General features: G+C 41.3%; 2 protein-coding genes across 5 annotated transcripts in view; one reads left to right on the forward strand and one right to left on the reverse strand.

The window, feature by feature from the left end:
* Positions 1-25,126, reverse strand: part of Atg14 (autophagy related protein 14) — a 78,499-nt gene that overhangs the window by 51,063 nt on the left and 2,310 nt on the right. For all 4 annotated transcript variants that reach the window (XM_045747919.2, XM_045747917.2, XM_045747918.2 and 1 more), the window contains exon 2: positions 3,784-3,889. In XM_045747919.2, coding sequence (XP_045603875.2) covers positions 3,784-3,889 — 106 coding nt within the window. The remainder of the gene's footprint in view (positions 1-3,783; positions 3,890-25,126) is intronic.
* LOC123761746 (uncharacterized) lies at positions 13,578-21,337 on the forward strand. The gene is made up of 3 exons (XM_045747920.2): positions 13,578-14,118; positions 17,236-17,468; positions 17,801-21,337. The coding sequence occupies exons 1-3, from the start codon at positions 13,752-13,754 to the stop codon at positions 18,221-18,223; spliced, it is 1,023 nt and encodes a 340-aa protein (XP_045603876.1). The 5' UTR covers positions 13,578-13,751; the 3' UTR covers positions 18,224-21,337.

The raw sequence follows: 25,126 nt of genomic DNA on the forward strand, positions 1-25,126 counted from the left end.
GTTGGGTTCGTTCTAAACTCACAATAGAGAATTCCGGGTTTGAATACCAGGTGGGACAGATAGGGTTGAGTGCATTTCCTATCACTTAATGCACCTGTTCACCTAGCAGCAAATAAGTACCCAGGAGTTAGTCAGCTTATTGTGGGGTTGCATTCTCGAGGTGGGTGGGTCAGTAATTAGACCTTGGGGTTTGACCTCGATATCAGTCTAATGTATAAATACATCCTGGCTGCCTGTCCCCTTACATAATGAATTAATAATGATAATAATAACTGAGGAAATCATGCTGAGCTTGAGAAGCCGGAAGGTGATACCAATGCAAATTTGATACATCAAATTTGTGGAGGTAAATTGAAACTGTGGGTGACAAGTCCTTACTCTCAACATGTGGTCCAGCGGCCAAGAAGAACAGGAGTGTCCTTCACTAAACCTGTGTGCCAGAAGTACCAGTACTGTTGAGCACACTGTACAGGGTATTTGTAAGCTTAATTCTTAGCACGCTTTTTCAGATTTTACTTTCCAAATTTGGAGAAAGAAACCAACAATGATTCGGACAATTAACAAACATTACTAATTCCTGCAAACATTACTAATTCCTGCAATAAGGTAAATCTAGGAATCGTACACAAAACATCTATACTAATGAGTTAACCTTGATCACTAAAGGGAGACCTGAGAGCAAGCACAAGACCATCAGGGAAAGCATGCACAAAATATAATGCAGTAACTGAATAAAGTAGAGTATACGTAGGAGAAACATTTAGAGCTGCAGGTGACAGGATTTACAAAGGATAGTCTGTAGTCTGTGTGCAACACAATTTATCCTTACATTGTATACAGGAGCAACACCTGAGGAATTTTAAGCATGTTCAACTCATCAACAATGAAGAAATATAATATTATAAAGAAGTTCATAATCTACACTCGCCAAACACTACAACATTAAACATAATCGGAGAAGTATCACTATTGTATTATCGTTTGTAAAACTGTTACTTTGTAAAAATATATTGCGGAAGGGCCTGACAGCTGAGTGGACAGCACTTCGGATTCGTAGTCCTGAAGTTCCGGATTTGATCCCCGGTGGAGGCGGAAACAAAAAGGCAGTTTCTGTCACCCTGATGCTCCTGTTCACCTAGCAGTAAATAGGTACCTTGGAGTTAGACAGCTGCTACGGGCTACTTCCTGGGGGTGTGTAACAAAAAGGAGGCCTGGTAGAGGACCTGGGCCGCAGAGACACTAAGCCCCGAAATCATCTCAAGATAAGGCTTAATCCCTCAACCCATCTTCATCTCATTTTCTAAGCAGCCAGCCCTGCGTATCTGTAATTCTGATAAAGCCTGACAAGCTATATTTACAGTATATATAAACTGTAAACCACAATATCATAGGCTAATAACATTTCATTCACTTGGCCTTCTGTGGTTGATTGTTCAATAAACCCCTGAACTATATGTTAACACATCTCTAACCCTGTCCATGGAGGACAGAAGAAAATGTATATATGCTGATTAGCATTATAAATGTGTGGCCACGTCTGTGGTAGAAAATAATAATAATAAAAAAAAAACTTGGACCATAGTGGCCTTGAACTGCAGACCACAAAGGCAGCAGCCAGCAGTTCTTGCAACTAAGCCATGAGCACCAGGGATAAGGAAGGAAGGATCCCAATGACACCCCTAATATTAGAAGCCTGAATTATCTAGACACATTATTGCATACATGATGTAAGGGAAGCCGTGCCACGGGATATGCGTCACCTTCTTACAGTACTACTGTACTGTCAAGTGTCAACGTTTCAGACATCCGGAGTGAGTCGGCACCTCGATCTCTCTCTCTTGATAACACGAGTTTTCTTTGTGTCCCGCCCACAAGATACAATATATGTAAACAATATGTAAAACAATATGATGTTATTTCATATATACAAATTTTCACGAGTGGTGTCTCCTTGAGAGGATGTGTGCCATCCAGCACATCATGATTTAATCCATCTCTCCATAAAATTTATAAGTAAAAGGACAATGATAAAACAAAAATATAGAGAGAATAAACTGTATCATGGATGGCAAAATATAGAACGAATACAAAACCAGGAAGTTACAAATATTTCGTTACAAGCAGCGATACATGGTGTTAGCTGATACATTGTGACCAAGGAGATGGGTGGAGACGCATGATGACCAAAGAGATAGATTACGCATCACAACTTCAACCTGTCCTCTCTGCACCTCATTTGACGCGAATACGCAAAACTTGACAAGTACAAACGCCTGTCCGGTGGATTCTGTCTACCCAGAATGAACGTAGGATATCCACATTTCTACCGAGAATTATACCAGAATTTCGTGCTTGCTATGACATGAGGAAAACAATGTCCAATATATAGTAAATTAATCAATTAACAAACGCACTTAATCGGTACAATTTCACTCGTTGTCTCCTATCCCAAATTTGTTAATTGTGGTGTACACACTGTAAGCTGCCTTGTGGCCATCCTCGTCTACCTCATCACCATGTACCGTAGCGCTAACTACAGTAAATTAATTAGGTCACTATTCTTGTAACGTTATCACACATTTCAGGTAATGAAATACCAGAATAATTTATGGTAATGAAATACCATAAATTGCTAAGACAATAATATTGAAATTCGGTTCCCGAGCCCATTTTGTGCCTGATACCTTTCCCACTGCCCTCACAAGCTGGGCAGTGGGTTGTGAAGTTGACAATTTAACTCTCCGAAGTTCATTTTACAATTTTAATGGACCTGGCGCATTTCAAACCGATACAACTTGGCATCCTCAGAGGCTGAGGGAAAGTGAATTCAAAATGACAAATACAGCAACATATTTTCTACGAGTGTAACTATGAGATCATGCTTTCATAAAATGAAAGTAGCTTTTTTTTATTTTAGTCTTGAGAGGCATAACGTCTACATATACAGTTATGTGCTTCTCAGGATAGAAGCACAGAGAAGATTTATAGCATTTAGATAGATAATATTCCTAGAGGTGATTAGTCAATCCTCTCGTGTGTAAGTTCACTACAATAAAGGCTCATCATAGCCCGCGCTACTTGGAACTTTTTGTTCCGAGTAACTGAATCTAAAACAACAACACACAAGTCGCGTCTGGGGAGGTTACCTACCTTGTGGTTACCTTGTGATGGTTTCGGGGCTTAGCGTCCCCGCGGCGCGGCCATCGACCAGGCCTCCTCGTTGCTGGACTGGTCAACCAGGCTGTTGGACGCGGCTGCTCGCAGCCTGACGTATGAATCACGTCTTGGTTGATCAGGTATCCTTTAGGTGTGTTTATTGAGTTCTCTCTTGAACACTGAGGGGGTCGGCCAGTTATGTCCCTTATAACACAACATGGACAACCATGTTGTCCAGGGTTATGTGATCCAAACCATGTTGCTGTGATTCCATGAACAAATTGACAAGGGCCGTGACGAGGGTTTGAACCTACGTCCGAGAGGATCCCAGACGCTGCCTTAATCAACGTAGCTACAACATGGTAAAAGAATTGCAACCGGGAAATCATCCTAATTTACCAACGGATCCTGCATTGTTCATTTGATGCATCACGCTATTGTGATTTGTGTGTGTGATTCCATGTATTTTGTAATCTTACCTCCTAGCACTCTTTCAAAGATTTTTATGATGTGTGAGTGCTATCGGTCTGTAATTGGGAGTAGAAGAACTCTCGGGTACAGTCTGCCTTCTTCGTGTGTGAGACAAAATAGAGAAGGTAGGGCAGGGTTTAGCAGCACCAAACTCACCAGCAGCAAGTGTTGGGTCTTTTCCTGATATAACCGCTCCACCTCCTTCTCTTTCACCTGTAGGTTTCGTCGTAGCTCTAAGTAACGCACCTTCTGCTCTGCGTACCTGAAAACATGTCAAACAATTATACATTAGTCGTGTCAGGAGGGTAATTTGTCTTGGTATGAAATGTTTAAAGCTTCCAACCACATGCAGATATGAAGTTTAGTTTTTCACGTTGACCAAACCACACACTAGAAAGTGAAGGGACGATGACGTTTCGATGACATGGCCCAATTCTACTGACCATATTTTTTGTTCATACCAAAAAATATAATTTCGAGCTAAATTTACCAATATCATATCAATGATATTGGTGATATCTCCCACAAACATGACATTTGACCTAGCCGCACATATACACACCTGGATATCCAGACATTACAAATTTCCTTCATTAAATATTATATGCGGGTTTAATTGAGCACTATAAGGTTAATAATGGTTATTTTTAGTGATGGATATTTTATTAAGAAATCGCAAATTTTAAATTATAAAATAGTATATGACGGTACGATCTCGACTCGAATCTAAATCCATTCCTTGGATCCATTCCCTCCCTTGCACCCAGTCTGCCAGCGCCTTCAGAGGTGACGATACTAACTAAGGACTAGTATCAATTACCTTTCCCGTAACTGGTCGGGGGGGGGGGGGGGAAGACTATTGGCGTGCAGGCGATGAGTCACAATAACGTGGCTAAAGTATGTTGACCAGACCACACACTAGAAGGTGAAGGGACGACGACGTTTCGGTCCGTCCTGGACCATTCTCAGGTCGATTGACTTTTGGCGTGATTGGATTTAGATGATCAACCTACACTCAATTCATATCCAGTGAGTGTAGGATTGTGGTTGTTGTAAGAAGACTGGGAGCAGAGATGTGGACAAGATGACCTAAGCGTCTGGCGGCTAGCGGGAAAGGCAGGCCAAAACGTATTCTTGTTTATAGTTGACTTAAAGGATACATGAACGCAGACTCAGTGATGGCCCACATCATGACTTTGTTTAAAGTTTATTTCAGCTGTGCCAGGTATTCTAAGCCGAAATCAAACTAAGATGAAGTACGTCGACTGACGCAAAATTTGATCATCGAGACAGAAGTAGTCCCTGCTGCATGGAGGGTGGCCAACATGGTCCTAATATTAAAAAAGGGAGGTACATATCCATTGCTATGAACTTCTGTCCAATTAACCTGCTGTTGATCGTGGTTAAGTGCCTTGAAGTTATGATTGTGAATTTAATAAGGTTCACACAATTACACATACAGCCCGATAAAGAGGTTTCATCGTGGTTTCTTATGAGGACGCTTTTGTCTAATAAATCTGCTATCCTTCTGCACAACCATATTTGAGGCAGTCTACCACCATATAAATTATTATGACTATCTTTGACACTGTACTGCTTGAGAGGCTTATCATGAAGGTTGAGGCCCACGGCATTTGAGGGATTGTTCTCAACTGAAACAGACTCTGGTTAAAAACAAGGAAGTAGATAGCATCAACAAAGTGAAGCCGGAGTGGAGATATCTCATTGTGTTGTGTCCCAAATATGTGTATTAGAGTCTTTATTGTTCATAATACATCTCAACGGCCTAGATGTTGGAGTAAACAACAAATGGGTGCACGACACACAAGAGGGGCCAATAATAAACACGACAAACTCCTAAAATCATAAACTTGGGAAATGATAAAGGTAAATAAAATTGCGAGAGGTATTTGGGATCGTGACTGTTAGTGACCCGAGACTTTGCAACACTGCCTTAATGAGTATAAAGTGAGATGGATGCTTGGGGTTTATACCTAAAAGTTTTAGCCATAAACGCATAAACATTGCCTTCCAATTATATTTGGTCCTGGTGAGGCCTCATTAGGACTGTGCCATCCAATTGGCGTTTCCGCATTACAGACTGGATATCAATTCCATCGAGAAAATCAAGCGTAGTATGACCAGATTGCCTGGTATTCGTGACCTCCCATACACGGAGAGGTTGAGGTAGTTGGGCCTTTAGAGAGTAAGTGTGTAGGGTCTTGATCGAAGTTTTCATGTGAATAAGAGGTATAATTTTTGTTATTTTGACATGGACAAGGTCTTGAAACTATCAGACTAGATCCTAACCGGTAACAATGGCTTAAGCTGGCAAAGTTCTGCTTCAAAAAGAACGTGGGGAAAGTAAGTACCGGTGGAAACGAATGGAATAGATGTCGCCAAACATCAGTAGGCCTAAATTTGTGAATATTAAGCCTAGGAGTGCTTGTTTAAGCCAAGGTCAGGTTAGGTTCATGGTTAGGCTGTTTATTAGCTCTTAAGAACATCAATAAATACTTGAACTTTTTGGGGTACAACAGTCTATATTTTGTACAGTCCATCCATAGTAGCCTCATAGATATTACCATTTTTGGAGGACGAGTAAAATTATCATGAGGTTAAGTGGGATTGTATTAACCTATGATGGGAACTCCTTGGCGAACAGTCTTGTGTACGAAACGACCTGTATCCCTCACTACATCCGATACACGAATATTTTACAATTAACTTTTTATACGCTATTACAGAAGAAGCCGTCAATTTTTCAAATATAAAATAGAGCCAAATTTCACAAAGTAGGTACATGTTCAATATTCCCACATTACGCTGTCGTTAGGAGGGTAGAAATAGCCTATCCCTTTGAGATGTATTTTTTTTCTTGTCTCAATAAACATACTTCAACTCTGTTGTGGCAACAAGGCGCTATCAAAATAAGGAATATTGTAAACAAGAACACGAATATTACCATAAGTCTATGTTAATATCTTATTACTATACAGGTTAAGTCACGACATCCATCTCCACAGAATTCTACTTACTTCTAGAAAACTAGATATGCATTATTTACAATGACCACTGTATGCCTAATGTGTGTCAAGACCTTGTCCCAATATATGCTATTTGCATACACACAACAGAAGACAATTCAAACAATAAAAATCTTTCCCAACTGCGTCATGGTCCTTTATTATGCACTATGAACTATTGAAGTTATGACGTCATGGCTAGTTTGTGACCCACCCTGAGTCCTGACATCATGGCCTAGTTGTTGTAGTGCACCGTGCACTACCAGAGTGAATAAAGTAACTGCAAAGTTCCAGGTACCTCATGCCAATGGGTCTGAATGGTCTGATAACTGGGCATTTGGTGATGTAGTGTGCAAGCTCATGCCCCAGTTCCTGCTCACAGAGTTTGCACCTGGAGTGCACTCATGATTGGGAGATCCGTCACCTGTAGCCACCTGCCACAGGTAACGGTAACCCAAGTCGGACTGGGTAACCCGTCACCTGTAGCCACCTGCCACAGGTAACGGTAACCCAAGTCGGACTGGGTAACCCGTCACCTGTAGCCACCTGCCACAGGTAACGGTAACCCAAGTCGTGACCTGGGTAACGACTGGCCAGGCATCAACACCGCCGCCGTCTCACACCCGCGGCATAAAAACTTTCACCAAAATTACCAGGAAAGTGAAGCATATTGTCAGTGCTGTGAGCCTCCGGAGGTGCTGTTTCCTGGGCTAGGAATGATACATAATTTATTTATCCACTTACGAAACCAGTACATCTTTCATCCATCATGACGGCTTTGTTTAAAATTTTTAAACAATAATGACTATGTAGTGAAGTTTTGAAGCTCGTAAACTGTTCAATAAATGTAATCAAAGCCACCATAATTAAGGAAAAATGTACACGTTTAGAAAATGATTGTGTGAATGCTAGATGATGAATCCTGGCCCACACTCCTTAGTCATAAAATGATTCAACACTGTCAGGCCGAGACTATCCTGGTCCCTCTAAGGTCTTCGCCCTCAGAATGCAACCCACAACAGCTGTCTAACTCCCGGTAACCTATTTACTACCAGGTCAACAAAGGCGTGAGGTATGTCGGAGAACGTTGCCCAAACGTTTCGATGTGTCCGGAAATCTAAACCTGAACTATTCGCTTTTAAGTAGATTGCTCTGAGCACTGCATACGCCACTCCCTTCACGGGGCTGTAACATATGCAGACAGCTATCATGTACAGCGACACTTAATATAACAGACATCTATCTGACATGTGCAGCAACATGCAATATATGCAGACATATAACATATGCAGCAACATGTAATATAAGTACACATCTAACACGTGTAGCGACATGTAATATACACAGACATTTAACACATGTAGCGACGTGTAATGTAATCGGATATCTAACATATGTAGCTACATGTAATATAAGCAAACATCTAACACATGCAGCAACGTGTAACATAAGCAGACAACTATCATATGAAGCAACATGTACTATAAGCAGACATGGTTAACCTGGTTACTCTATCTCACAGAAATCACAATAGATGCATCAAATGTAATGAAGTAAGGGCGAAGAGGTAGAACAGCCTATTGGCATAGCTCAAGTGCATGGGGGGGGGGGGAATTGCGTAAAACCCTGGTTTGTGTATCGGAGACACTGCAGGATCCGTTGGTAAATCAGGATGATTTCCCGGTTGCAATTCTTTTGACCATGTCGTAGCTCAGTCGATTAAGGTAGCGTCTGGGATCCTCTCAGACATATGTTCGAACCCTCGTCACGGCCCTTGTGGATTTATGCAGAACATGGCATGTGTGCTGTGGAATTGTGTAAATTCCGTAGCTTAGTGCGTACCTTACGCACTAAGCTACGGAATCACAAACGCACGGTCACCTATCTGTTATTACATGGAATTCCAACATCGTCATTAATTTTCCCATAATCCGGGCCAGGTTGTTTTGCTGTTACGCAATATTTGTGTCATTCATCCTCACAAGTAAAGGACAAAGCCCAGTGACCAATCCCCAGACGTGGATGATGTCACACTTTGCGTCCACCAATCATAATACTCCTATAACGTCATTCCAGGCATTCTCCAACTACCGAGGATTATTATACACCAACCATAGCATTAAATAATGAAATCAAAACAATATAAGGAGCTTATAGGTAAATGTTATTAGATAAATACAATGAACAGACTTATCCCCATCCCAACTGCGCGTCAACTCCGCGAGAATATTGCCGTTACTGAGGCCATGGTGGCCACAAACATGGCGTCCAGCAGTCGCCTTGCCGGATCCTTCGAGTGTCTGGTTACCAAGGACTGTCATCACAACATAAAATCCTATTCTATCATTTTCTCTAGTGACATTGACCGGTGCATGCATGTGCCTTCCTATGAAGTGTCTCCAGGATCCAGCTTCAGCTCTAGGACTCAGGCCTTTCCAGCCGTCTTTATACTGCTGGATATAAATTAATATTATAATATATTAGCATATGGTGCATATATAGGCATAGGTTAGGTTAGGTTATGTATTTAGGTTCTGTTGGCGATTATTTGTATTTGCAGTACGTGGGTGAAGCATTTACAGCGTTGTAGTTCCAACAAAATTCAGTCAGTGAAGCACTTGTTCCGGAAGTGTTCGAACGAAATCAGTTAACGTGTGTAAATCGTTTTTCAATTCATAAACACTGGGTTTGGCGGGTGCATGGAATGGACTTTGGGTCATTGTTTGGAGGACGGGCTGGGAGAATTCTGGCTTAGGCTGGTTAACCAAATCGTCTACTTTAAATCTTATTTAAAGTTTTGAAAATTAAGTAATATTTTGCTATTTTATTTGTATTTAATATTTGTATCCAGCCCGTCCTCCTAAACAAAGACCCAAAAGTGATTCCATCCACCCGCCAAACCCCCGTTTATGATATGAAAACGCTTTACACACGACTCGAAACTTATTTCGTTCGAACACTTTCCGGAACAAATGCGAATTTTGTTCGAACCACAACGCTGTATATGCTTCACCCACGTGAAGCTAACCTATGCCTATATATGCACAATATGCTAATATATTATAATATTAATTTATATTTCAGAAAATTCCCGTTTTGAATGAACAGCATGTTAAAATTTATGAATGCGTCTGTGTGGGTTGACCGCTGGATATAATAGACTTGAGTCGATGACGGGTTGCTTTCTTGTTTGATCATCAACCTATCATTAGGTTTGTAAGCAAACATATACCCTAAGTCCGCCAATGCGTTCTTTTTTTTACATACCTGATCTACTTGGCAACTGTTACACTTATCAGTCCATAATAAAAACAAGAAGCCTGCGACTTGTGAAGGGTTCTTCTCAAATGTATTTTGAGATTCCCCACTGCTAGGGACAGGAAACCTGTTAACTTTAGCGGGGTCTCCCCTATCCAACAACAGACCTTACCATGTAAATATTTAATGCTAGGTGAACAAAGGCATTGGGTATAAGAAATTTCCCTATGAAATTAACCCAGAACCTGTCTGGATAGAAGACGGGGTGGGGAAGTAATTTTTTTTTTAACAAGGGTGCGTGTGTAATTACCTAAGTGTAATTACAGGATGAGAGCTACGCTCGTGGTGTCCCGTCTTCCCAGCACTCTTTGTCATATAACGCTTTGAAACTACTGACAGGTCTTACGGGCTCACCATAGCCCGTGCTACATGGACACTTCGTTCTGAGTAGCTAAATCTGAAACAACAAACAAACTGACGGTCTTGAACCTCCACCATCTTCTCACCTAACTTATTCCAACCGTCTACCACTCTGCGAAAGTGAATTTTCTTATATTTCTTCGGCATCTGTGTTAGTTAGTTTAAATCTATGACCTCTTGGTCTTGAAGTTCCAGGTCTCAGGAAATCTTCCCTATCAATTTTATCAATTCCTGTTACTATTTTGTACGTAGTGATCATATCACCCCTTTTTCTTCTATCTTCTAATTTTGGCATTTTTAATGCCTCTAACCTCTCCTTGTAGCTCTTGTCCTTCAGTTCTGAGAGCCACTTAGTGGCATGTCTTTGCACCTTTGGCAGTTTGTTGATGTGCTTCTTAATTAAGATATGGGTACCATACAACCGCTGCATATTCCAACTTTGGTCTAACAAAAGTCGTGAACAATTTCTTTAGTATATCGCCATCCATGTATTTAAAAGCAATTCTGAAGTTAGAAAGCGTGGCACAGGCTCCTCGCACAATATTCTTTATGTGGTCCTCAGGTGACAGAGGGGGGGGGGGGGGGAACGAACACACACACACACACACACACACACACACACACACACACACACACACACACACACACACACACACACACACACTCACTCACTCACTCACTCACTCACACACACTCACTCACTCACTCACTCACACTCACTCACTCACTCTCTCTCTCTCTCACTCTCACTCTCTCTCACTCTCTCTCTCTCTCACTCTCTCACTCTCTCACTCTCACTCTCTCTCTCTCTCTCTCTCTCTCTCTCTCTCTCTCTCTCACTCTCTCTCTCTCTCTCACTCTCACTCTCACTCTCACTCTCTCTCACTCTCTCTCTCTCTCACTCTCTCACTCTCACTCTCTCTCTCTCTCTCTCTCTCTCTCTCTCTCTCTCTCTCTCTCTCTCACACTCTCTCTCTCTCTCTCTCTCTCTCTCTCTCTCTCACACTCTCTCTCACTCTCTCTCTCTCTCTCTCTCTCTCTCTCTCTCTCTCTCTCTCTCTCTCTCTCTCTCTCTCTCTCTCACTCTCTCTCACACTCTCTCTCTCTCTCTCTCTCTCTCTCTCTCTCTCTCTCTCTCTCACACTCTCTCTCACACACTCTCTCTCACACACTCTCTCTCACACACTCTCTCTCACACTCTCACACTCTCTCTCTCACACTCTCTCTCACACTCTCTCTCACACTCTCTCTCACACACTCTCTCACACTCTCTCTCACACTCTCACACTCTCTCTCTCACACTCTCTCTCACACTCTCTCTCACACACTCTCTCACACTCTCTCTCACACTCTCTCTCACACTCTCTCTCACACTCTCTCTCACACTCTCACACTCTCTCTCTCTCTCTCTCTCACACTCTCACACTCTCACACTCTCACACTCTCTCTCTCTCTCTCTCTCTCACACTCTCTCTCACTCTCTCTCTCTCTCTCTCTCTCTCTCTCTCTCTCTCTCTCTCTCTCTCTCTCTCTCTCACACACTCTCACACTCTCACACTCTCTCTCACTCTCTCTCTCACACTCTCTCTCTCACACTCTCTCACACTCTCTCTCTCTCTCTCACCTAGTTGTGCTTGCGCAGATTGAGCTTTGGCTCTTTGGCCCTGCCTCTCAACATGAGTGTGTTTGTGTGTGTAATTACCTAAGTGTAGTTACAAGACGAGGTACGCCCGTGGGAATGATTGTTTACATGTACGAGACCTGCTTGATGGGGTTCTGGGAGTTCTACTCCAAGCCCGGCCCGAGGCCAGGCTTGACTTGTGAGAGTTTGGTCCACCAGGCTGTTGCTTGGAGCGGCCCGCAGGCCCACATACCCACCACAGCCCGGTTGGTCCGGAACTTCTTTTAGAAAACAGTCTAGTTTTCTCTAGAGATGTCCACGGTTGTTCCGGCAATGTTTCTTATGCTCGCTGGTAGGACGTTGAACAACCGCGGACCTCTGATGTTTATACAGTAGTTCTCTGATTGTGCCTATGGCACCTCTGCTCTTCACTGGTTCTATTCTGCATTTTCTTCCATATCGTTCACTCCAGTACGTTGTTATTTTACTGTATAGATTAGGGACCTGGCCTTCCAGTATTTTCCACGTGTATATTAAGTGGTATCTCTCTCGTCTCCTTTCTAGTGGAGACGAGAGAAATGAAACTCTCCACTCTAGTGGAGAGTTTCATTTGGAGAGCTTTGAGACGATCCCAATAATTTAGGTGCTTTATCGAGACCACAGCCAGACAATACCTAGACAGACAAGGGTGTAACTAGAATATAGTTATAAGGAGGCGATGCCACTGACTAGATTATAGAGTTACAGGTAGCGTGGTCAAATGATCCTTTACCTTCTTGGCCAAGGAAGATAATCTTCCTCAATAATTTTTCCTAATGTAAACTTATGTATATATAAAGATCTATAATATAAGATAATGCTTTAATATAAAATATTTATGTCATCAAAGTAAAATAATATATAAAGTAACGTTTTCACGTCCCCCCTCTAAAATAAAAAAGTTTTTAAATTCAATTTAAAAGAATTTAATACCTTATTTAATTTTAAGAAATTTAACGCATAATACTATTTTAAGAAGATTAGTCTTTTCATGTCCCCCCAGTAAAATAATTTATTAAAACATTGCTAACAATCTCTATTTACAGTATTTTACATTGATTTATCTAAATTATATATTATATTATATATTTATAAATAAATACATCGGGCGATCTCATTTCCTTAAGATTCTAGCGTCTAAGTTCTTCTATTTCTTATTTTTATTTGTCAGAATATAAATATTATAAATGGCAAGCTTCGACTGAGATATTCCAAAACATAACGAGAGAATTAAAGGAAGTCTAAATGAAAAAGAACTTAGCTCAAGGAAAAAATGTCTCGAAAAAAAGTACTCTTTTTCTGACGAAGAGTACTTTTTGACATTTTTTCCCTACTGATAGCTTCAAAATGATATAGAGAAAAATTTAAAGGAGAATGGCCCAGGATAAAGCTGTAAGAAATCGTGGCTTTAAGCTACAGATACAAGGAAGTGTGGTCTGATAACCGTTAACAGGCAGCGTGATCAGATTAATCAATTACAACTTAACTTATAAGTAACACGCCAAGATGATGATTATATCGGTTGTAAACATTTTTTAAAGGTAAACTTGGCAAGAAAAGGACTGCACGCGGATCGTCATGAATTCACCAGTTGGGCTGGAGCCGCCGCGGCGCGTGTTACGCCACTGGTGCAAACGTAAACGCTATATAAAAGCCAGTGGAACCTGGAGCTGGCCAGTGTTCCAAGGCGGCGTTGCGAAGGAGTGTGTGTGTCTGAGGCGCAGCTAATTTTCCAACCCACGTTTAGAGGCCTTACAGTCATGGAGGGTGTTACGTGTGTAGTTCTTGTTGTGTTTTTGGTACTGACAACTGTGATAGCAGCGCCGCAAAGCCTGGATCCGGACAAGATATACACACCGGATGATATAGAAGAACTTAACAGAGCTATAGCTCACGAGAAGTGCCTTAGGACACCTGGCTGTAAACCCAACATCCTTCAGCAAGATGATAATGCCAGGTGCAAGCTGGGCGCCGGGGTGGACACCATGCTCAAGGACATGCGCGTCACCGTGCACTGCAACCCATTGGCTAGCGAGGTTGTGTGGCCTAGCACGGGGCAGTGTGTCCGCCTCCTCACCCAGGGGCCCTGTCCCCGGGGTCAATGGGTCAAACTTACCACTTCAGAATGTAAGTTTTCACTCAGACTTAACACACATTTTACCTCATGTAAAGTCGGGGTACCATAAACAATTAGAGAACACAGTGTAAACATCCAATCAGTCGTCAAAAAAATAGTATCTATTATTACTATGGATGGAAGTACAACATATGGACTATTGCGCCCAAAATAGACCATGTTTTATACTTATAACTTCGTAGAAGGCCTGAGAAAGAAGGTACCAGCCAAGTCTACTCATCTAAACTTAGTATAGAATATATATATGATTTAATTAGCCCTAAGATGGAGCGTATTAGGCCTAGAACTGCTTATTTATACCTGGGGCAGGTTGCGTTGTGTGTTTATACATTATATATATATATATATATATATATATATATATATATATATATATATATATATATATATATATATATATATATATATATATATATATATATATATATATATATATGTTTCCGTTTCTCTTTTGGTATGCCCTTTGTAGTATTACAACAGTACAAAATAAATTTTGGATGGAACAGTCTATATAAACTATCATTTTTTGAGGATGGATTGAAATACAAGGCCCGTGACTCTTCAGTCGCCTGCCAACAAATATAAGTAGTATTGCTGGAACAACAGTGAAAGATTTCAACAGAGAACTGGACAAGTTTCTGTTGGAGTTACCGAATCAGCCTGACTATGGCTGGCTATGTGAGTCTTTAGGCTACAAAAGACAGCCTCACAGATCAGGCAATCACCATGGAAGGCGGTGTAACGTATCAAAAAATAAAGAAAGAAAAGTAAGAAAATGCAGGGGTGAGGTGAAAGGGTGAAGAGTGAGGAGGAATTAGCAGGTAAAAATGAAAGTTTAAGGATAGAAAATGAGATGGGGGGGAGTAGACTTAGAAAGAAAGGGACAGGAAGATGAGTGCAAAGTGTTAGTAAGAAGGGCTAGCATGCGTTAGTAGATAAGGTGTAGATGGAAGGGAGAAGTTTGTGGATAGAAAGAGGTAGAAGGAAGATTAGAGGTGCTGCCACCATCAATTTAAGAGTATTCAAAAGACAAGGAATGGAACTTGTCTGTTCAGCAGTATTAAGTGATGTAAAAAGCATCACCAATAAAGTAGGAAGATAGCTTATGGCTACCACACCGGCTTGTTTGATGGAAGGAACAAAGCAAAACCTCTGCAATTATCAACTTAGCGGAAAGCGAGGTCACTTGACCCGACCTGACCTCGCCAGACCTGTGAATACTCAAAAGCTGTGACTTTGTAATCTCCAGGAGCTAAAGACTGTCGCCACCCAATATTCTGTGTGAACTGACTGCTTGATCTGGTATGTGAAATATTAAATACTGTACAACCCTTTATGGTGTTCCAGCGGAAATGGGACACCACAGTATATGGGGTGGAAAAACCTGCCACACAAATCTGATACAAATTTAGGGGTGATAAAAACAGAATTTTGCAACTGTCAGAAAGCCTGTAAAACAATACCCTACGTGGGACTCCTGTTCAACATTGAGAACCTGGCAGGAATGACGTTATTCAACAATGATAACGTTGAATTAACGTTACTCTTGGATATGGTGCCCACTGGGTAAGCAGTAATGTCACAGTGAGAGGAGAGATTTCAGAGAAGCTACATGTTACCAGTTAAGTCCTGCCAGAATTAATACTAGGACTTAGGCTTAACGTGTTCTTAATGTATGCAAATGGTCTAGACATTCACCTTCCTTTAAATTTTCGCATGTAGCATAACAAACACGAGGCTTAGCATGGTGGAGAACCGCAAGAAACTACCTATTTGTGAATAGGAGCTAATGAACCCCCCCTACAAAACAAGTCTTATCACTTATATATATGCAGCAAAAATCGTGTTTCATAATAATAAGCTATAAGAATTCATCCCCTATATCACTAATTATCATAATAAAATACACGAAGAACTGTTAAACAACATTGCTGCACTTGTATTGAGAAAATAAAACACCCCCCCTGTGGAAGAGCTGTACCTCACAGCCATGAGAGGAGAGGGGAAAACCGGAAATAACTGGGATGGGTTGGCAACAATAATAATAAAAAAACCCGTTCCTCTCCCCCCCCACCACTCCCGACATCAGACCCTAGTCACCCTACCACGCACTAGCCTCCCTCACAACCCGTTTTGCCTTCTCTAATCCAAAGCCAGACGTCGAGGCAATCCCACCACCAACTGGATGGGTGACCGCACTGACAGCCTCGTCCAGGCTACGGAGTACATTAGCCCGTCAATGATAAATAAGACTGTTTCTACAAGGGGCCGCTTCCCTTGTCCATTTTTATCAGCGACATCCCATTTCCGGTTACCCAACTGTTACCAGCTTTACTTCTGCTATCGCTACTGCCGTCACTGGGAGGGGAGGGGGGGGGGGTACCTTCATGTAGGGTTACCAGAATGTAAATTATCGTAGACTGTCGGGGGAAAAGGAGTCAGCGGGAAAGGGAGTCTGTCGATGGTGGGGGGGGGGGGGGGGCAGAGTCAACGGGAGCTGGGGTTGGAGAAGAGTCAGCGGGAAAGTAGGGGTGAGGCGGAGGGGAAGATTCGGTGGGAAGGGGGGGAAGACTTCTCCATTCAGTGGGAATGGAAGAGAAAAGTCAGCAGGAAGGGAGGATAATACACTAAACAGAATTAACTGGTACTGAAATAGCCAGAGCTCAAAAACGTTTAGACTGGTGTACCCTCTTAGTCACAAATGTTACCATTAGTGTACGGAAAGCCAACATTGCTCCCTTTCCCTCGTGCCAGGCTCAAGCATGAAACTTTCACGTTGCCGAGGGCCACTACCGACCCTAACCTCCATCATCCCAGGCTGACGGTGACCGAAATCACTGAAATAACTCTCTCCATCATCCTCTGCCACTACATCTGACGAAAACAAGTAAAACACGCTTTCGGTTTCCCTACATTTTCAGTGAACTATTTCATAGAAAATATCTGTAACAAAGTTTGACTGTTCTTAATACCTTATCGAGTAATTACAATAATTACACGTCCGCAATTCACAAACCAATAAACATATGTGCACAACCCACTAAAGACTAAAATTTGTATGACAATGTGTGTTACGAGTTCATTTCATGGTGTCAAACTTTTTCCAGTCAAGCCTGTATGTGAACCGGTGCCTTGTGGGGTGGGCCAAGCAGCCACGAAAAATGGGGCGTGCCTGAGCACCAGGACCGCCCAAGTTTGCCCACCCACCCAGCAGCTCATCACTAATGAATTTGGTCAGGGCGAGTGTGACTGTGCCCCGGGCCTTGTTTACTATGCCCCAACCAAAGCCTGCTACGCTCCCTACACCAAGGGTCCCTGTCCCAACGGCCAAGTTCTCAAGGTAATTACATCTGTTTTAGAAGACAATTATAATTTTGATGCTGGTAATCAGGAAATTTGCTATTAACTTCATTTTAGATTAAGAAGTTTTTTATGAAGCGATTTTATACAAATCATTGTAGATGTGGCTGGCGCGAAAAGTCCAGTAAAGTGAAAAAAACTTGTAGCTTAAAATTAGAGCAGCAAGAATTTTATTGGCAAAATTTATAGGGTAAAACTTTAATGATAAAACAGCTAGAAAGATGACTAATTATACTTAACTAATTTGCTTATTGCATACTAATATCATTCAATAAAAAATTAGTGCTAATATGTGGTTCTGTGTGGGTACAGGTGATGGATGAGGGTGTGAGCGGAAGAGTACAGTGTGTGGCCAATCCTTGTCCTAAATCCAGCATGGCCATGGTGGACAGCAAGTGCAACCTGAGGTCCCAAACGGGCCCGGACACTACCTGCCACATGCTCAACACTCCGGGGCCCTGTACCTCCGGGCTCTTCGCCGTAGACAACATTATCTCCGAGCCCATTTGCGTTGAAACACACAGCATCTTCAACCTACCCAATCTGGTGGGCTGTCCGCGAGGCTCCATCAGGGACATGCGTGGTCGCTGTCGGCGCAACTTGGCTGTGCCGTTCCGGGGTACGCCGGCCTTCGTCACTAGTAATCCAGTATCTAGGCCCGGTGGCAGTGTCTGTCCCCCCGGCCAGGCTTTCTTAGGTGGTATCTGCTTCATGCGAGCTTCTAGTCGCCCCTAGCACTCATCATCTCGATCTTTATATTTTCTGTACAACACAGAGTTGTTGTTTTAGATTCAGCTACTCAGAACAAAAGTTCCAAGTATCATGGGCTATGGTGAGCCCGTAGTGGACTTACCTGCCGCAGGAGCGGGGCTGTAACTGTAACAGTCTTCGACTGACCCTAATACAGTCTTACTGCACCTTGTATCATCACTCTCATGTCCTTAACCTAATGCATTAGGGTGGTATTTTATAAACTGCTGCACAAAACGCCATTGAAAAAATCCTATTATCACGATATTAAAAAAAAAATTATTCGACGATATTAATCTGGTAAAAGTAGGTGTTCACGGTACGTAAGTGTGAGAACGAGAAAACTAACAACCCTACAACCTTTAAAGAACATGTACCAAAGCCAAAAGTTGGCCACTGCCATCGCCCTAATCGTGATCTCTAAAATCACCCCCGCACTCTAGATGCTATACCTAGTTCACACTCCAACCAATCATTGAGATACATTTTCTTTTACAAACAAAGTAGTCCTAAGACTGAAAATCTTACTAGGGTACTCTATGTGGTCGCATAACGTAAGCGTGCACAGCTTTCTCGTTTTGCAAAGCAATGAGCACAAAATAAGTTTTAAAATATTTATGCGCAGCGATAATGACGCATGTTAACAGCTCACTCGGAGAGAGAGAGAGAGATGCAAGAGGACTACCTTCTTAGGGATGATAACATCTTACATCACATAATCAAAATGTTACAACTTCATTAATATTTAAAGCAAAATATTACTTAATTTTCAAAATTTAAGGGTTACTTGGCTATTTGGTTAATCAGCCTAAGCCAGAATTCAACCCGTCATCAGACCAAGTCCATTCTATCCTGCGGCCAACCCCAAAGACGTAAATGACAAAATACAATATTGGGAAGGGGGGGGGGGATAGAAGAAGACAATAGGAGTGTACGTGGGTGCCCCACAAGGCTCCCCCGATGCTACATATCGTTGTCTTCGACGCCGAGGGTCCTTACAAACGCAACCAGAGGTGGTACCCTCTATATAGATGATAAAAACAACTATTATTATAGATTTATACATAGTCAGGCTTAGATCAGCCCGTCCTCCAAACAAAGATCCAAAAGTGATTCCATGCACCCGCCAAACCCTCTGTTTATGAATGAAAAGCGGTTTACACACGACTCACTGCTGACGTTCGAACATATCCGGAACAAGTGCTTCACTGAGGAATTTTGTTCGAATCACAACGCTGTAAATGCTTCACCCACGTACTACAAATACAAATAATCGCCAACAGAACCTAAACACCTAACCTAACCTAACCTATCCTATGCCCATATATACACAATATGCCAATATATTATAATATTAATTTATACTTGAGAAAATTCCCGTTTTGAATGAACAGCATGTTAAAATTTATGAATGCGTCTGTGGGGTCGACCGCTGAATGTAATGGACTTGAGTCGAGGACGGGTTGCCTAGATAAGGTTACGTAAGGTGTTTGGGTTAGGTTCATTTAGGGTGTTTACAATAAGGCTAGAAAAGAATGAAGCACCCCTTAAATTCTTTAAACAAAGTCGGCTGATTTAAAAATGTACAAAATAAGGACCATCACCGATTAGGATAGCCGAATCCATGTTTTGGTGAAGGGCTGGCTAAAAATTTACACAAATTTAAAATCAGCTTTCCTGTTTCAAACATGTGAAGCACTGTTAAGTATGAACAGTGTACATATAATGAAAGATCTACTGGAGAAAATAATTTACAAATAAGACTGATCCTGTATGGCAACTGCAGCAATAGTGCATTGGTTAAACAAAAATTATGAAACTATATAAGGCAACAGGAAAAAAAAATAAACATACTGTATAGTTAAACTGAAACATACAATGAGAATCGCGGTGCAGCTGTTGACTCTTCAACCAGGAGACGGCGGTAGCCGCATGTAACACAGCAACATGTCCAAGCTTTAAAACGCTTATTACTTCAGGTAGCCTACTCTATTTCCCCGCTTTATTCATACAAGTGTTAAAGTAATTACAATAAACGTCTGTGATAATCGTGTGGTTGAGGATAACAACAAAATATATCTTTTTAGCAGTAGGTGTGTCGAGGCATCATCGGTAGCCTATCCCAGTGTACAGTTTACCAGGATACATTTTGGTTTATTAAATATTCTTAAAAGCATATGTTGGAAAAGTTTCTACCCTCAGTGCATCGAAGACCACATCATAGTACTAGGTGTTTTTGTAATTGTAATCTTTCTGAGCACTATAACTTTCTCATTATGTGCAATTATTGTGCTACCAATATGTGTGTGTATACCTGGAGCATCAATTTCTGAATATAGAATTGGAGAGGGTATGGGTCTAGGGTTGAGTACATGTTATTGCTATCTATAGCTTCTTCACAGTCTAGAAGTGAATTGGTGAGATCTATAATGCGAGTAGAGGTTGGTGACACGTTTACGAAGACTGAGTTATCAACAGTGATTTTGTAGTTTCACTGTAACCCTGTATTACTGTGTCCTCCGTATATCGCTCATTTATTTGTGATCAGGTAATGTTCTATCTCTCTCAAGCAAGATTTTTATTGCATTTTATAGCATAAAAGTACAACTCTAGTTTTACTTTTGATTTTGCATGGAAGAAATATTTTTGGCTTTAAATTTTGCCAAGTGCTGCTTTTTTGTTTCGTGGATATTGTATTATGCTTTACGTTTTGTCTCAAATTGCTATTTCACTAGTCAGACTACTTTCACTGTCAAGGGACAGAGAGGGAGAGAGAGCAGGGTATTTGAGCTATTTAAAGATTTTGCTTTCTTCGCCTGTTAGGCAGTGCCTAAGATTATTATTATTATATTTAGGGGGGGGGGAGAAGATGTGTTGCATGGAAATTGCCATTTTCATGTTGAAACTACTGTAGTATTTATCTTGCCCTCCAAATAATATTAAACTGCTAAAACATATAACTGTGGTGGGGTAATATTTAGTCTTTTCCATGGATCTTGTTTTGGTATATTCTCAAATAATAATAATAACTATGATGAACTTTTAAATATTTAGAATGTTCTTAGCAAATCTTTTATAATAAACGTATCAAAATATAAATATATATTTGTTAAACACTTTCACCTCACTTTAAAATTATATCTAAGTTAATAAAAACAAAAATGCACTTTATTAAAACGTGAAGACTGAATTGGCCAGGGGGGCTAAATAACCTTAAGACCACCACTGCTCCCACCTGTCCAATACAAATAACACTGAATAAGAAAGTGTATATTCAGTGCATATTTTTTTAATAAAAATAAATAATTTAATTTAGAATCTCTTATTTAAATTTAACAAACTTGCTCACATCAGGTAGGAAGTTCCCGATGTACGTACAGTTATCTTCTCCAGCATAACTTTCTCACTCCCTACCTTACCTTGATCATACCTTGATAGGGTTCTGGGAGATCTTCTACTCCCCAAGCCCGGCTCGGGGCCAGGATTGACTTGTGAGAGCTTGGTGCAATAAGTTGGAGCTTGGAGCGGTCCACAGGCCCAAGTATCCACTGCAGTTTTTCCGGCACGTCTTGAAGAAAACTATCCAGTTTTCTCTTGAAAATTTTAGTTCCGGCAATATTTCTTATAATCGGTGGGTGGATGTTGAACAACCGTGAACCTCTAATGTTCATGCAGTGTTCTCTGTTTGTGCCTTTGACAACCATATTCTTCACTGGCTCTGTTCTGCATTTCCTTCCATATCGTTCACCTTATTATGTTGTTATTTTACTGTGAAAAATTGGGAACTAGCCCGCCATATTTTCCATATATATATTACTCGATACATCTCTCATCTTCTTTGTGCATTTGGAGAGCTTTGAGACGATCCCAATAATTTAGGTGCTTTATCTCGTCTATGCGTGCCGTATATGTTCTCTGTATTCCCTCTATTTCAGCAATCTCTCTTGCTCTGAAGGGGAGAGTATCAAGCAGTAATCAAGACGGGATGGCACAAGTGATTTGAATAGTACAACCATTGTGAAGGGATCCCTGAATGATGGGGGCCGCCGGATCAAGCTCCTGATTTTACCCGTTTTGATACTGCCTTCTAGCGCACATATTGCCATGAATCACAGGAAAGTTGATAGATTTTGAACGTTATCTGGCTGGTTCTTCAGGGGCGGGAAAACGGTGTCCGGTACCGGCTTGGCTGAGAGGTGCCAAGGAATGGCAGGTCTTGGTGGGCTCCCGGTGTGCCCTCAGACGTGGTGTGCGGCTGGCTTCTGCTCTGCCTGGGGGGTGTGAACTGAAAGACTTTTTTGCATTTTAGGAGGGGGCCGTGTTTTTGCCTTTACTACCCAGTGTTCTCTGTGTCGGGTGAAAACCGGTGTCTGCCCCCTGAGGGACTCTTTGGATTCCCCATTCATTTGTCCATCAGTGTGTTTATTCGCCGCATTCGTTTCCGCCGTCATGCAACATTCATTTAGCCGTACGGCTTTGCGATTTACCCTTGAAGCGTACGCCAGGGCACATATGGCACCTCCACCGTCGCGGCTCCTAAACCGAAAACAACTGGAGACCTGATAGTGAACCAATTGATTACTCACATTTCAGTGAACACTAGTAATGTATGAGAATAGAAAATTCTGAACTTGCTTGCAATGTGTCAAAAGGCGTCTTTTTTCCTGTACCCACCTGTGTAATAAAAGTCTTGCTTGCCAATCAGCCCGTTCTCGTGAGCGTTCCCAACGCCAGGAAACAGTCATACTGAAGTGCCATATCCTAACCTTCCAGAGGATTCACGAACAGAAAACGGGACATTCAGTCAACTTCGCGAGCCGCTACTATTTTCTAGTACGACAGATTTTGACTTTAGGTAAAGTAAAGTATGTCAAAATACAACGTGTTATTAGGAGGCCGAGTTGTGTCAATAATAACGGGAAACAAACAGGTGGTGGGTCGGGTGATAATGCTGGCAAGGCGCCAACCATCACTCCTTCAAAAACCTAAGCTACTGTACACCTCACCCTGCAATCAACCTTCCTCCCCACCGACATAATATAATATTATGTACCGCTTGTGTCCCCTGCGTGCATACCAGTCTTCCCTACATGCACACCATGTAAGGTGACGGAAAAGATCACAGCACAAGCTGGTAGAACATTTGGAGAGAAGAGCAGTTACACCACAACATCAGCACAGATTTAGACTAGAACAATATAACTATGTGAAGGAGACCTCACAAGACAGAAAAGGTTGGGAAGAATGCATGTTTTTTAATTGTCATAAGCCTTCAAAACAACACACCTCATGAGGCTAATGCACAAGTTGAAGAAATTGGAAAAGTATTACAGTGGAAGAGAGAGAGAACCTAAGCAAAAGAAGCTAAAAAGTAGTGATATCCTACAAGGATCAGTGCTATTTTATTCCTGATTTATGTAAATGCTTTTCTAGAACGAAAATACCTCAATGTTTGCTGATGCACAAATTACGAGGGAGGATACATACAATGGAAAACTTCAAGAAACTAAAGATAACCTGAACAAACTGAAGGCGTGCTTTAAAAAGTGGCACTTAAGAGCTTAACTCAGACAAATGCAAAATAATGAACCTGGGTGCTGGCAACAGGAAACCAGACACAAAGTACCAAATAGAGCAGAAAATCAACCTTTGAACCAGAAATGGGGTTGATATCACACTGAATCTCTTTCCTGAGGCCAACATAAAATGGAATCATCAATTTTATGTGCAAGGATGTTGCCAGCAAAAAGAAACAATATTTAGATACCTGAATTCTGATTCAATTAGGACCCTGCACAGCACATAAGTCAGACCAATTTTGGAATAATGCAAGCGGCACGAGTATAGAGTCATTATGTCACACACAAAATATAAGGTGGGTGAGTTCTGAGCCTAGACTAAAGAAATTAAATGAAGTTTCTGTAAGACACAAGTGCTAGAGTTGATATGATCACAACATGTACAATTTTCAGTGAAAATGACAAAGCAGACAAGGATAGATTATATAATTCATATAATAATAAAGTGTGTCAGGGGACAGGCAGCCGGTTTATACAGTACATACACCCCCCCCCAGGATGACCCCACAACAAGATGAATGACTTCTGGGTACCGATTTACTGCTAGGTGGACAGGGGTATTTGGGGATAGGACACGTACCCAACCATTTCTGTCCTGCCCGGGATTCGAACCTGGAATTCGCGATTGTGAGTCTAGAATTAACTCGACTGTATTACTGGGACCCAGTTCCTTCATTGGCATATAATTTCTTGGCTTTCACCAAGAACAACTATCCTGCCATTGTTTTCTTAATTTTCCAATGCTACACAAAACTGTCGTCAACACACTTTTAACCTTACTCACTGCCTTCCTGTCATCTAGTGCTTTATCATTGTCACTTAAGAGCATACCAATTAAAGATCTAAGATTTAGCATCCAAAATATCAGAGTTGTCTTGCTCACTTTGTATTCATTATTAGACAATTTTTTGGGATGTCTTCATTTTAATTCTCTTACTTTCTTCACAAAAGTCACTATAGAATTTGTTTATTAATTCTATTAAGAGTAGAATTAATAAAATAGTAGGTGAAGTTTTGATTGGCACAAAACTCGCATTTTGTCCTATAGTGGTACAACAAAATACAGTATATAAATTTGTTTTCTTTAAATCTTAAGAATTCAAGGCTAATGAACAATATAGTGCCCAAACCAACCACAAAAACAATACTGGGTTAAAGTACTTGTGTGTGTCATGTGTGTGGGTGAAGTGCAAGTCATGTAGTATTTCTTGGATCTGGCTGTACCATTTTCACAACTTCAGCTATCCCAATAAATTGCAAAGAAGAAAATATTATTAGTTATAAACACAATGAATAGCTTAGTTTTGTG

This window comes from Procambarus clarkii, chromosome 24, assembly GCF_040958095.1.
Source record: "Procambarus clarkii isolate CNS0578487 chromosome 24, FALCON_Pclarkii_2.0, whole genome shotgun sequence".
NCBI classification, from domain to species: domain Eukaryota; kingdom Metazoa; phylum Arthropoda; class Malacostraca; order Decapoda; family Cambaridae; genus Procambarus; species Procambarus clarkii.